Source organism: Leguminivora glycinivorella, chromosome Z, assembly GCF_023078275.1.
Source record: "Leguminivora glycinivorella isolate SPB_JAAS2020 chromosome Z, LegGlyc_1.1, whole genome shotgun sequence".
Lineage (NCBI taxonomy): Eukaryota > Metazoa > Arthropoda > Insecta > Lepidoptera > Tortricidae > Leguminivora > Leguminivora glycinivorella.
The window spans coordinates 6,994,011-7,007,807 of record NC_062998.1 but is presented as its reverse complement, the minus strand read 5'-3'; the positions used below and the strand labels follow the sequence as shown (position 1 = coordinate 7,007,807).

The 13,797-nt window shown below is 41.1% G+C and overlaps 1 protein-coding gene across 1 annotated transcript in view; it reads right to left on the bottom strand.

The window, feature by feature from the left end:
- Positions 1-13,797, bottom strand: part of LOC125241531 (serine/arginine repetitive matrix protein 2) — a 212,827-nt gene that overhangs the window by 46,760 nt on the left and 152,270 nt on the right. The window contains exon 4 of the mRNA XM_048150058.1: positions 4,401-4,498. Coding sequence (XP_048006015.1) covers positions 4,401-4,498 — 98 coding nt within the window. The remainder of the gene's footprint in view (positions 1-4,400; positions 4,499-13,797) is intronic.

Here is a 13,797-nt window from a genome sequence, read left to right as displayed (position 1 = left end):
GCCTGCCACTCAAGGAGTGGCACATGTGCGTTGCCGACTCGACTCATTAGAAACTTGTACAAACCTGTACTTAGAAGGGGCCTGGGTGCCGACGACTCAAAGGACCGAAGGAAGGAGGGGGAAGGAAGGAAGGAGTACCGCACCCTCGTTGAGCTCTGGCTGCCTTACTCACCGGCAGGAACACAACAATGAGTAAAGTCTAGTGCTACTTGATTGCGGTCTTTTGTAAAGCGGAGGTATTAGACTCTGCTCTACCTTAGAGTATATTCAATTTAGTATTAGAGTTATCAGTCAAGAAATTTAAATGCAGCGCCACCTATTATTAGTTTCGACAACTTTTCATGTGACTTTCCATGCCTAAAGGTTCGCACAAGTCTCAAGTCGCGTAAATTACTAAATTTTGCCGAGAGACGGCGCTAAATACAATAATACTCATTAGAGTACCTATACTTCTAGTCAAAGACATATATAACTCCGTATAGACAGATAAAGTCTAAGAATAAAACGTACTTACCTCAGTACCACACAGAAGAAGGGCTCAGCTAGATGGCGCTAATATTAATATTAACACGCTTTTATTAGGTCGTCGTGTATGTAACTATGTAATGGAATCTACGGAGGCTAATTTAACCATCTTCCAAGGATCGTAGCGTAATGATAATTGGCAGCTGTATGTAGTTCTGATGACAGTACAATAATATGGTACTGTTGAACTGATCTGATGATGGAGCCGGAAGATATGAACTGGAACTACATGATGGAACATCGTATCATAGCTGTTTTTGGGTTTCTTAGAAAAGTCTTGTAATGAACTTTGACTACGATTAGGTTTCAAGGTCTGATGATGGAGCCGGAAGATATGAACTGGAACTACATGATGGAACATCGTATCATAGCTGTTTTTGGGTTTCTTAGAAAAGTCTTGTAATGAACTTTGACTACGATTAGGTTTCAAGGTCTGATGATGGAGCCGGAAGATATGAACTGGAACTACATGATGGAACATCGTATCATGGCAGTTTTTGGGTTTCTTAGAAAAGTCTTGAAATGAACTTTGTCTACGATAAGGTTTCAAGGTCTGATGATGAAGCCGGAAGATATGAACTGGAACTACATGATGTAACATCGTATCATAGCTGTTTTTGCGTTTCTTAGAAAAGTCTTGTAATGAACTTTGACTACGATTAGGTTTCAAGGTCTGATGATGGAGCCGGAAGATATGAACTGGAACTACATGATAGAACATCGTATCATAGTAGTTTTTGGGTTTCTTAGAGAAGTCTTGTAATGAACTTTGACTACGATTAGGTTTCAAGGTCTGATGATGGAGCCGGAAGATATGAACTGGAACTACTAAAAAGATCAACGTAGTATTTAAAAAAGATCAACGTAGTATTTAAAATAAGTTGGGATAGGGTTTTCTTGAGACCCTTAAGAGCAAGTAAAGGGGGGCTCAGGGGCGATCGAAGCCCCCCACAAAAAAGACTGATCAACGTAGTATTTAAAATAAGTTGGGTTAAGGTTTTCTTGTGACCCTCCAGAGGATATAAAGGGGGGCTCGGGGGCGAAGCCCCCGCAAAAAAGAAAGATCAACGTAGTATTTAAAATAAGTTGGGTTAGGGTTTTCTTGTGACCGTTCAGAGTAAATAAGGGGGGGGGGCTCGGGGGCGAAGCCCCGCAAAAAGAAAGATCAACGTAGTATTTAAAATAAGTTGGCATAGGGTTTTCTTGTGACCCTTAAGAGCAAGTAAAGAGGGGCTCGGGGGCGAAGCTCCCCACAAAAAAAAGATCAACATAGTATTTAAAATAAGTTGGGATAGGGTTTTCTTGAGACCCTTAAGAGGAAATAAAGGGGGCTCGGGGGCGAAGCCCTCCGCATAAAATAAACATCAACGTAGTATTTAAAGTAAGTTGGGATAGGGTTTTCTTGTGACCCTGAAGAGCATGAATAAGGGGGCTCGAGGGCGAATGCGGGGGCATAAAAGAAAGATCAACGTAGTATTTAAAATAAGTTGGGATAGGGTTTTCTTGAGACCCTTAAGAGCATATAAAGGAGGGCTCGGGGGGCGAAGCCCCCCGCATAAAAGAAAGATCAACATAGTAGAGAATGCCTTAAAGCATGAGCCCGCCTTTTGTACTGCAAGATTTTCTTTTATCACTGCTTCCAGTAGTTCCACAGGTGGTAAATGATCTTTATTACTAGATTCACCTACTTTTATCAATTTTAAAGCACTAGTGGATAAAATGCGTTTTTACCCGCTGGTATTAAAGGACAAAACACGTGTTTCCGAGCTAGTGAGGGGAAAAATTCAATGTTGGCTGCTCGCGTGCGGTCCGTTTGTTAATGTAGGTAAGAATTTAGAATAGCGTCATTTTGTGAACATCAAAGGAGTGAGCCTTCTGTACTTGTACTATTATACATATATTCTGTGACAAAACTAACAACATGTATTCCAAGTACAAAATTCGAAATGCCGGAAAGTTAGTAGGTATCGACCGTAAATTGGCGAAATCCAATTTACGGTAAAATTAACACATGTGATGGACCCTGCCGTCTATAATAAATTGCCGCAATATGTGGTTGAAGCGCCTAGTGTGTCGAACTTTAAGTACCTATCGCTTAAAAAAATGGCTGGTCGAGCACCCGTTCTACACTTATGACAATTTTTTTATTACCTAATTAGAAAAATATTTTTGTGCATTTTTTATGTGAATATTGCCTAACTTTTTGTAATTTCAATCTTCTGTCTATTTATTCTCTAAGTATTATTGTTGTATGAATATTATTTTTTTAAATCAAATCTTGACGTGTAAAATGGCGTTGAATGAATAAATGAATATGAGTATGAGTAGTATGGTTATTTTAACCATTGAAAGTTTGTACGGAACCCTCGGTGGGCGAGTCCGACTCGCACTTGGCCGGTTTTTTTAATACCTATCCAACAATATATCACACGTTGGGGTTGGAATGAAAAAAAAATCAGCCCCCACTTTACATGTAGGGGGGGTACCCTAATAAAACATTTTTTTTCCATTTTTTATTTTTGCACTTTGTTGGCGTGATTGATATACATATTGGTACCAAATTTCAGCTTTCTAGTGCTAACGGTTACTGAGATTATCCGCGGACGGACGGACGGGCGGACGGACAGACAGACATGGCGAAACTATAAGGGTTCCTAGTTGACTACGGAACCCTAAAAACACCTTAACCTATAAGACTACAGGAATAAACAACTGAAGGAAGTTAAATTAAAGGCGGGATAAGATAAATCGCAGGATACCTAGGAACGCTGGGAAGTCTAGATCCGGATTAAAATGTTAACGGATAACAATGGTATAAGATCCGGGATGTGTGAATTTAAGACAAAGGACAAAGGATCTTTAAGACTATTATTAGAAACATGCAACATTCATCATTCATTCGCAGAGGCTGTGGAATGAGCTCCCTGTCGAGGTATTCCCGATGAACTACAGTATGGGGTTCTTCAAAAAAGGAGTGTACCAGTTTCTAATGGGTCGGCAACGCGCACGTGACACCCCTTGAGTTGCGGGCGTCCATAGGTTACGGTGACCGCTTTCCATCAAGCGGGCCGTATACCGTTTGCCACCGACGTGGTAAAAAAAAAAAAAAAAAAAGAGGCTTTGAGATACGAGTTTTTAACCGACAAGAACGAATATACTTAAGCGTTTAAAAACTGCGTGCGTAGCCGAATGCACAAACGCTCACGAAACGCAACGCTCGTAGATCTATCTCTATCGCTCTTGCGTATTGGCGCGACAGAGCCAGACTACATTTCACGGCGTTTCGTTTTCGTTTCGCGTCGCAGAAATGCCATTTTGCTACGGCACCTGGAAACCTACAAGGTCATGGGGCCGGGGCTAAAAGAAACATAGTCGACTTTGCTAGCGCCAAAAGGGCCGTTAGTGAAAATATCATAAGAAAATGTAACGTTTCGTTTTTGAATGTTTTTTTGCTGAGTTTTCAAAAATGTCCCATACGTAAACTCACGCCTGCATTCCCAAAAAGGCTACAATCTACATAAAAAAGATAACAAAATCACCATATTTATATAGACAAACAGTTTTTCATACCTCACCAACCTCATCTAAAAAAAAAATACCATGTTCTAAACCCGTCATACAGGGTGACACAAAACAGTGTACAGTCAAGTGTAAAAATATGGGTGCGTACAACTTATCAAAAATATGTCCCATAGCACTTTATGTCGGCGGAATAAGGTCTCGGTACATATTTTTGAGCGGATAAAATCGATACGTATTTTTGCACTTGACTGTACCAAAAACAGGTGTCATATGTAAAATGTTTACCATATTGTCAACCCCTGCATACAGGGTGACACAAAACAGTGTACCAAAGACGCATCATATGTACTCACCATTCTGGCACATTAAGCTTCTGCAACGACCTCTGGACCCGCAGTTCGTGCTCCGACAGAACGCGGTCCGAATTCTTCTGCAATTCGTTCTCTGGAGGCTGCAACAAAGATAAAACATGTTAGATTATTACACTTTCAAGTTCTCGCGTTTTGCACAAATATTTAAAGTCACTACGTGCTGGGACATCAGTCTTCTGTGACCACGGGCTGTATAACCTGGCCGAAACATCGGATTTTTTAAAATAATGATATTTAATCGCGTTCAACCTGTTAGTGTCTTTAAACATGTTATTTATAAACTTTTACGTGTCTCTTTATAAACTTTTGAGTGATGGTGCTTTCCACGGGTTTAATGTGAATGACTTTTGTGTTAATCAATGTTTCTAGCTTATAAATCCGGCTATTATTTTTTTATTTTATTTTTATGGTTTGACTTGAAATAGTACATTACTACAGAGGCCGGGACAAAGGGGGTTGCCGGCCAAAGACATGCGAGGCCGGATAGTTCTGAGGCGGGCAACCCCATTTCCCGCTGAGGTATGTATAGTGCTTTTCTCAAACATGGTATGAAATAAATAAAGTCTACTGAAAATAGTAACTTTGGATGGCTGTATCTAGTGTATCTCCTAAACGGTGCGTCGTAGCGCAAAAATAATCGAATTTTCGTTCCCCTTTGATGCCCCGTATACGCTTATAAAAAAACAAGTTAAAAAAAAATCAAAAAAAAAACGAAAAAAATTTTTTTTGTATGAAAACGCACCCAAAATCAAATATTGTCTAGGGCCCGTACCAGTTGCAGTCGGCACGTCTATAAAGCCCCTTATAGTTTTTTTTTAATTGGCTAAATACCTGGATGTTATGTCACAATTATCTGTGTTTGGAAATTAAAAAAGAGGACTTTGCCGGCCTTGGCCTGCAAGGTTTGTATGAAATTCCATTATCTATCAATCGTCCTAGCCGCACCTGCAACGTCATACTTCGCTGCCAATTATAAGGCACATAACATCAATATTTCATACCATGTTTGAGAAAATATACTTAATATTTGCGTTTTGGTACAGGGCGACGGCAAAGTAAAGACATACTTAGTTGTAGTATTTAGCCTACACCTTTATTTCTACAAGATGGAAAGAGAATAAAATCCGTGGGATATTTATTACTGAAATCGGAGATGTAAAAGGCTAAAAAGTTACTTTTTAACTGTAAACATCGTGACCAATATTTATCCTCTATTTTTTTACTATTCTTAACTATATCACTTCTAAAGATACGTGATATGCCATGATACGTGTTTTTCACTCGCTCGTAAACAGTATTATTACATGCCTGCACACTGATAAGTAATGAGCTATTTTACCGCTGTAGGGCGGTAAATCGAATACCTGGGTGGGGCCTTCCTGACTTTTGACAAATTACGAGATGGCGGACGAATGTTCTAAATGTCAGCGTAGGTATTACAATACATTTAGTTTAAAATTTGGTTGTTACTTCGGTAGTATGATGAACAGAGATCGGACGGATTTGCGACATTCTTCATCGTTCGACATTCGTCATTCAAGTCACTAGACTTACGTCATTTTAATGACTTTTAGTATGAGATGACGCACAAAAATCCTATCTCTGGACTGATGAAAAACATTGTGATGCCGCTGAAAGATTACGAACGAGAGGCTGTTTAATAACTCGAGTTTGCAATTCAATTTCCGCCAAGTGTTTCTAGTTTGCAATACACAATGTACTATTAATAAAATGAATGCTTAAATACAGTTTTTAACCCCCGACGCAAAAACGAAGGGGTGTTATAAGTTTGACGTGTCTGTCTGTCTGTCCGTCTGTCTGTCTGTCTGTCTGTCTGTCTGTCTGTCTGTTTGTCTGTCTGTGTGTGTGTCTGTCTGTGGCATCGTAGCTCCCGAACGGATGAACCGATTTTGATTTAGTTTTTTTGTCTGAAAGCTGAGTTAGTCGGGAGTGTTCTTAGCCATGTTTCATGAAAATCGGTCCACTATGTCACGGTCGGGGGTTTTTTCAAAATTTTAATAGACATCAAACCACTCGTATAGTTGGTTGCAATTGGTAGAATCGCCCGAGGCAGCCAGTTCGCTTATTGACATATTGCGAATGTTTTTTTTACTCCCAGCCTGTGGCTCACGGGAATGCAAACATTTTCTGACGGACATTTTCACGTTTTAATACCGATCGCATACGATTCCGCCAGGGGACCGATTATTGATATTCGAACGCACGAATTCGCCGTTCGAAAGTCTGTGGAAAACGACGAATTTTTTTTGACGATAACCACAACATTTTAAATTTAAAAAAAAAGACCGGACAGGCAGACATGGTAGACCGATTTCCATCAAACATGGCTAATAATACTCCCGACTAAAAGAAAACTTAAAATTCACGTCCGCTTGTCTGTCATATGCCTCCAGCGAATCCTGTACTACTTTGGACACGTGGCCAGACGGGAGCCGGAAAACCTAGAGAAACGCATTATGGTTGGCATGGTGGATGGAGGACGGGGAAGTGGCCATCCACCGACCCGCTGGGTGGACAGCGTTAAGAAGGCCTGCCAGGGATCAGGGATTAACACAGGCGCCTATTATGAGGACTGCAGAAGACCGTGCGGAGTGGAGAGCTTTGGTGCGAAAAATAACGACCTCATGTGGTCGCGACCCTCAGCCATGAGGAACCGAGGAAGAAGAAGAAAAGAAAACTAAATCGGTTCATCCGTTCCGGAGCTACGATGCCACAGATAGACAGACAGACACGTCAAACTTATAACACCCCGTCGTTTTTTTTTTGCGTCGGGGGTTAAAAAGAACGGCTAGTATTTTTTTTTTAAATCTAATCGTATGCCCACACGTTTTCAATTCTGTTAGTAGAATTTAAATCGCTAGTAATAAATAAATAAATAAAATAAATAAATATTATAGGACGTTCTTACACAGATTGACCGAGTCCCACGGTAAGCTCAAGAAGGCTTGTGTTGTGGGTATTCAGACAACGATACATATAATATACAAACTTATATACATAGAAAACATTCATGACTCAGGAACAAATATCTGTGCTCATCACACAAATAAATGCCCTTACCAGGATTCGAACCCGGGACCGCGGCTTAGCAGGCAGGGTCACTACACGCTAGGCCAGACCGGTCGTCAGTAATGGAGATATTATTCAACGATCTTCTTCTTTTTAGCGTTTTTCAATCTTAGAGATGTAGGCCTCCTTCATTTTTTGCCATTCCGTACTATTCTGGGCTCTTTCTATCCACTTTAATCCAGCTGTTCCCTTGATATCGTCACACCAACGCATTTTTGGCCTCCCTGAGCTGGCTGGGCGTGACTCCCATTGCAATAGTCTCCACTCCAACAGCCTCTTGCACCATGAACCGTCTTTTCGGGCCACACGGCCCAGCCCACTTCCACTTCAATTTCGCCGCTCGTCTGGTTACATCAGTGAGTTTACTAATTTCCTGAAGCCATTTTTTGTTTTTCTATCCCTAAGTGAGATTCCTACCATTCTTCTTTCCATCGCTCTTTGGGTTACTTGTAACCTATGCAAGATTTCTTTTGTAAAGATCCAAGTTTCTGCTCCGCTCCGTAAGTAAGTACTGGTAGGACATTATTCAACGATATTCACGTCTTTGCCTTTGGCTAGTCTGTGGTCAAGAGTAAGCCCATTCATAAAAAAGTAAAGAAATCGAATGGTCGACATTCAAAAATCGGCCCCCAGTTTTGTGGCCAGCATGAATTCCGCGAAACTTGTATTGAAAGCGAATATTTCAGTTCCAGTTGGAAGATTTTCTGAATTTTTTTGTACAATTTCGGGCTTTTAACGACATGGATGAAAATGAACAAACACAGGTATGTAATGAAGTAAATCAAATAACCTGATAAATATTATTATATAAACTTTTATAGTAACAATTATTGTCAATTTCGTTAATCGTAAGTGTGTTTTTAATCCCCGACGCATAAACGATGGGGTGTTATAAGTTTGACGTGTCTGTCTGTGTGTGTGATGAACCGATTTTGATATAGTTTTTTTTGTTCGAAAGCTGAATTAGTCGGGCGTGTTCTTAGCCATGTTTAATGAAAATTGTTCCACTATGGCGGGGGTTTTTTTTAATTTTCATTTTGTGGTTATAATTATTTGGAACATACTTACATACTAACTTCATATGTAAGTATGTTATGAACCTATTTGTATTATTTTCAGTTGCTGTAGGTACATTGTGTATTACTAAAGAGGAGTATTATAGAGAGTTACTGTCAAAGTAAAATGTGTAATCACAGTGCATAGACTGCCATCTCTCGACACAGGCTTAAAACTTTGAACCTCAGTTTTGACAATTTGGCCCATATTCTTAGTTTGATATGTGTTAAAATGTCAAATATTTTTAATAGCGCCATCTAGTCGAGCGTTCCTCAAAGGTGTACCGCCATTGACGCCATCTTGGTCACCGTACCTTTTTAATTACCATGGTTTTGAGGTATACGTTTTTTTCTTAGACTTTATCCGTCTATACTCTATACGGAGTTACATATATGCCTTTGGTATTACATAATGTATAGCTATAGGGACTTTATATGGAAAAGGGGCCACGGCGTATCTTAATAGGTTCTTATTCTTTTCGTCCTGGCGGTTGTTGATAATTTAAAGCAATAAACTACTGCATAAAAGCCGTTATTTCAATAAACAATAGTAGGTACAGGTGATAAATTAAAACACGACCGAAAGGAGTGTTTTTAAATCGGCACGAGTTACGAATTCCCTTTTCGCACGTGTATCATACGACGTTTTTCAGTACAGATGGCCCTCCGAAGTTTCGACCTGACAAGAAATGAACAGCTTCTCGCACTAGTGCGTAAAAAAAGCACCAACTGTACTGAAAAAAAATTATACACAATTGCACGATCCATTTCTACCCAAGTTTTACGAATATCGAAACAAAGTTTATATGTCAACTGACGTTACGAAATATACTGAAAAAGTATGTAAACTGCTGGCTAGACACCACATTGACGAGGGTGTAGCTACGGACTTTAACAATCCATTTATGTCAAAAATGTCAGCAACATGTATACATATAATAAGATGTCAAAGCTGTTTCTATAATGGCCATTAGTAAACTCGCTTTTATATTTTCCCACATCGACCCAGTTTCATTTTGCATCTTGTATTTATTTATACTAGGTCAAAACTTAAACAGGGGTTGTAAAACTAGGAACAAGGGAGTTGGCACGTCACGTTAATTTATATACGACAATTTTTACCTCATTTATCCAATAGTTTAAAAAAAAATACACAGCTGTGTATTCTTTTCAATACATAAACTCAATGTTATAATAAGTTTGTAAATTTTAGAAATACTTGCAGAGATTCCGAAGATAACCGTGGTCGTTTGCCACAATTATAAACTTTAAGGTAAGTGGCATACGACCACGGCCATCTTCTGAATCTCTGCAAGTATTTCTAAAATTTACAAACTTATTATAACATTGAGTTTATGTATTGAAAAGAATACACAGCTGTGTATTTCATGCATGATAATTTCATAAAACAATTCTATCTTGTTTCATACTTTTAAGAGCACATTTTATAGTAGTCGGGTTTTAGTTTTTGAACTTATTTTTTATTTAACTTACTTTGGGGTTACTATTTTATTTATTAAGTATGAGGGCGCTGAAGGCGCCCGGCTTAGGAAAGCCTGCGTCGGGCTTCGCCCGACACCTTAAAAGGAGCCGAGGACGCCGGGCTTATTACTACATGCGTCGGGCTTCGCCCGACACTTTAAGTTTGAGGGCGCCTTCGGCGCCCGGCTTAGACAACGTGCGTCGGGCTTCGCCCAACACTTTAAGTTAGAGGGCGCCTTCGGCGCCCGGCTTAAGACCGCGTGCATCGGGCTTCGCCCGAAACTTTAAGTTAGAGGGCGCCTTCGGCGCCCGGTTTAGGACGGCGCGCGTCGGGCTTCGCCCGACACTTTAATTTAGAGGGCGCCGAGGGCGCCCGACTTAATACCGCGTGCGCGGCTTAGACCACGTGCGTCGGGCTTCGCCTAACACTTTAAGTTATAGGGCGCCTTTGGCGCCCAGCTTAGGACGGCGTGCGTCGGGCTTTGCCCGACACTTTAAGTTAAAGGGTGCCTTCGGCGCCCAGCTTAGGACCGCGTGCGTTGGGCTTCGCCCAACACTTTAAGTTAGAGGGCGCCGGCGGCACCCGGTTTAAACCACGTGCGTCGGGCTTCGCCCGACACTTTGAGTTTGAGGGCGCCTTCGGCGCTTGGCTTAAGACCGCGTGCGTCGGGCTTCGCCCGACACTTTAAGTTAGAGGGCGCCGAAGGCGCCCGGCTTAGAACCGCGTGCGTCGGGCTTCGCCCGACACTTTAAGTTAGAGGGCGCCGAAGGCGCCCGGCTTGGGATCGCATGCGTCGGGCTTCGCCCGACACTTTAAGTTAGAGTGCGCCTTCGGCGCCCGGCTTAAGGCCGCGTGCGTCGGGCTTCGCCAGACACTTTAAGTTTGAGGGCGCCTTCGGCGCCCGGCTTAGGACGGCGTGCGTCGGACTTAACTTTGCCCGACACTTAAAGTTAGAGGGCGCCTTCGGCGCCCGGCTTAGGACCGCGTGCGTCGGGCTTCGCCCGACACTTTAAGTTAGAGGGCGCCTTGGGCGCCCGGCTTAGAACCGCGTGCATCGGGCTTCGCCCGACACTTTAAGTTAGAGGGCGCCTTCGGCGCCCGGCTTAAGACCGCGTGCGTCGGGCTTCGCCCGACACTTTAAGTTAGAGGGCGCCTTGGGCGCCCGGCTTAGAACCGCGTGCGTCGGGCTTCGCCCGATACTTTAAGTTAGAGGGCGCCTTCGGCGCCCGGCTTGGGATCGCGTGCGTCGGGCTTCGCCCGACACTTTAGGTTAAAGGGCGCCTTCGGCGCCCGGCTTAGGACCGCGTGCGTCGGGCTTCGCCCGACACTTTAAGTTAGAGGGCGCCGAGGGCACCCGGCTTAATACCGCGAGCATCGGGCTTTGCTCGATACTTTAAGTTTAGACGCCGCTTAGGACCGCGTGGGTCTTTAAGTAGGTTTAGGACCGCGTCTACGGTATGTATATACACTCTCATGAAGCATACCATATACTGAAAGAGACAGGTATAGCTGACAATCAGTATCCTGATACCGCATTTCTCTCTCTTTATGAAAATTATATTAATTTTAAATGATTAACTGGCTTTCAATAATATATTGTAGTAGTGGAAACTCATTATGCCATGCCATGATGCTAGGGTATCCTACAATCTATGATACACGTCAGAATAAATACTAATGAACACAAGTTAAATTATAATCTATTGAAAATATTTCAACTTGTGCTGTCTTAAAGTAGTCACACTACTATGTATATAAATCCAGCCTCAGGCACCAGAGGACTTGGTCACTTTTTCTTTCATATGTAATTTATTTCGGTTTTAGTTTAAAAATATATTGTGTTATAAATTGTCTTTTAAGATCCTTGCTGCTTTAAGCCTTTCCTTGCTTTAAGGTCGATTGCTGAGCAAACTGTGAACTGTCTGTATAACTGTATAACTAATTTATAGCAATACTAGCTTTTTCCCGCGGCTTCGCTCGCGTTAGAAAGAGACAAAAAGTAGCCTATGTCACTCTCCATCCCTTCAATTATCTCCACTTAAAAAATCAAGTCAATTCGTCGCTCCGTTTTGCCGTGAAAGACGGACAAACAAACAGACACACACACACTTTCCCATTTATAATATTAGTATGGATTATATTCCTTTGAATTGAAAATAATATGACGATTCGGAACTGACATATTATCAAGGCAACTTTTGCCCCTAAGCAAGAAGCTGCTATTATTACGATCTACGTAACTTTATACCACTTTACGGTATTTTGAACTAGAACTTTCTATTATACATTACAGCAAAGCCCAAACTTAACGTATACCAAAGATTTTGTTATTCGTTATAGAATTATACGAGTTTAATAAATAACAAAAAAATTAGTAAACTTTTTAGTGAACGTCTTTTGGGCCAGCCTGTAAAAAAGCTTCTAGGTGAAATTCTAAACAGTTAAAAAAGCATTTTAATATAAATAAAGTAAAGTAAGGAATTATCCTAGCTGAAGCGACAAATATACGCGATAATGCAACTGCAGTCATCTTTGATAACAGGGGGCCTATTCAAGATATCAACTATTGATTAAAACACCAATCAAAATTAAGCAATGCATTATTTCTCTTAGGGCTAGTTCGGACTACAGTAATCCAACCGGTTGAAAAGTTTTTATTTTATGACTTTCTATGCGTAAAGGGCCCATGTTCTATATGCATCATAGACTCTTAAGGCATGCACGGTCACAAATACTCGCCATCTGACTTAATTATTAACGCCCGAACTAGTCATCCAATAACCTTACCACAATTGCCTCGTCAATAACAACTGACATATTCACTGACTACATAATAATACTTCATTCATAATTAAAACCCTGCCTAGAAATAAATGACTATATTGTCAGGAGGGCGCTGTTATTATGATGTATGGCGTGACAGTTCAGTTCATTATGAAGAAAATAGTTCTAATGAAATTCCGCAACATGGCGCGTAGTCATATATTTCTGGTCAGGGGGCCGATTTTTGAGTCTCACTGTCACTAAAATACCGGTTGAAAACGGTGACTTGCCTATTATTTTCAGTGACAATTTTCTGAATTCGAACGCGTGAGACTCAAAAATCGGCCCCCAGGACAGGCTTTATACATTTCGCAGACCAAATTTATATCAAGTTATTAGACAGTGTCACGCCAGAGCCAAGAAAGTTGTAAGGTTATCTACACGTACCGTTTTTTCGGTACGCAAAATGTCACGCAGTCGCACCAGCCAGGACAATAAGGAGTATGCAATGAAAAAATTCGTGAAAGGAAAGCAGTGCTTTATTCGTAGTTAATACAGTGTTAGGCTTGCCCCAAGCGAGCGTAGAAAGTGCTCAAGAATATTAAATTTATAAATACAGGTTGTGTTTAGATATTAGCATACAGGGTGATATAAAAAGGACCGTTCTAACTTTGCATAGTGACTTTTAAGGTCATAATGAACAACTTTTATTATGGGAACACTGTTGAAATCTCCAAAAATAATTGGCTATTCCATAGAAATGAGCGGCGCCATGACAGTCGAAACGAAATGTATGAAACAGGGATTTTTTTTTGCGATTTCAGTGTTGACACTGTTGACCCCATAACAAATCTTGTTCATTATGACCTCAAAAGTCACTAAGTATGCAAAATTTAAACTGTCCTTTTTATTTGACCCCGTATATTAGCGAACTTGGCCGCTCAAATATTTATACAATTACCACAAGTCACGTGACGGTTGAGAGTAA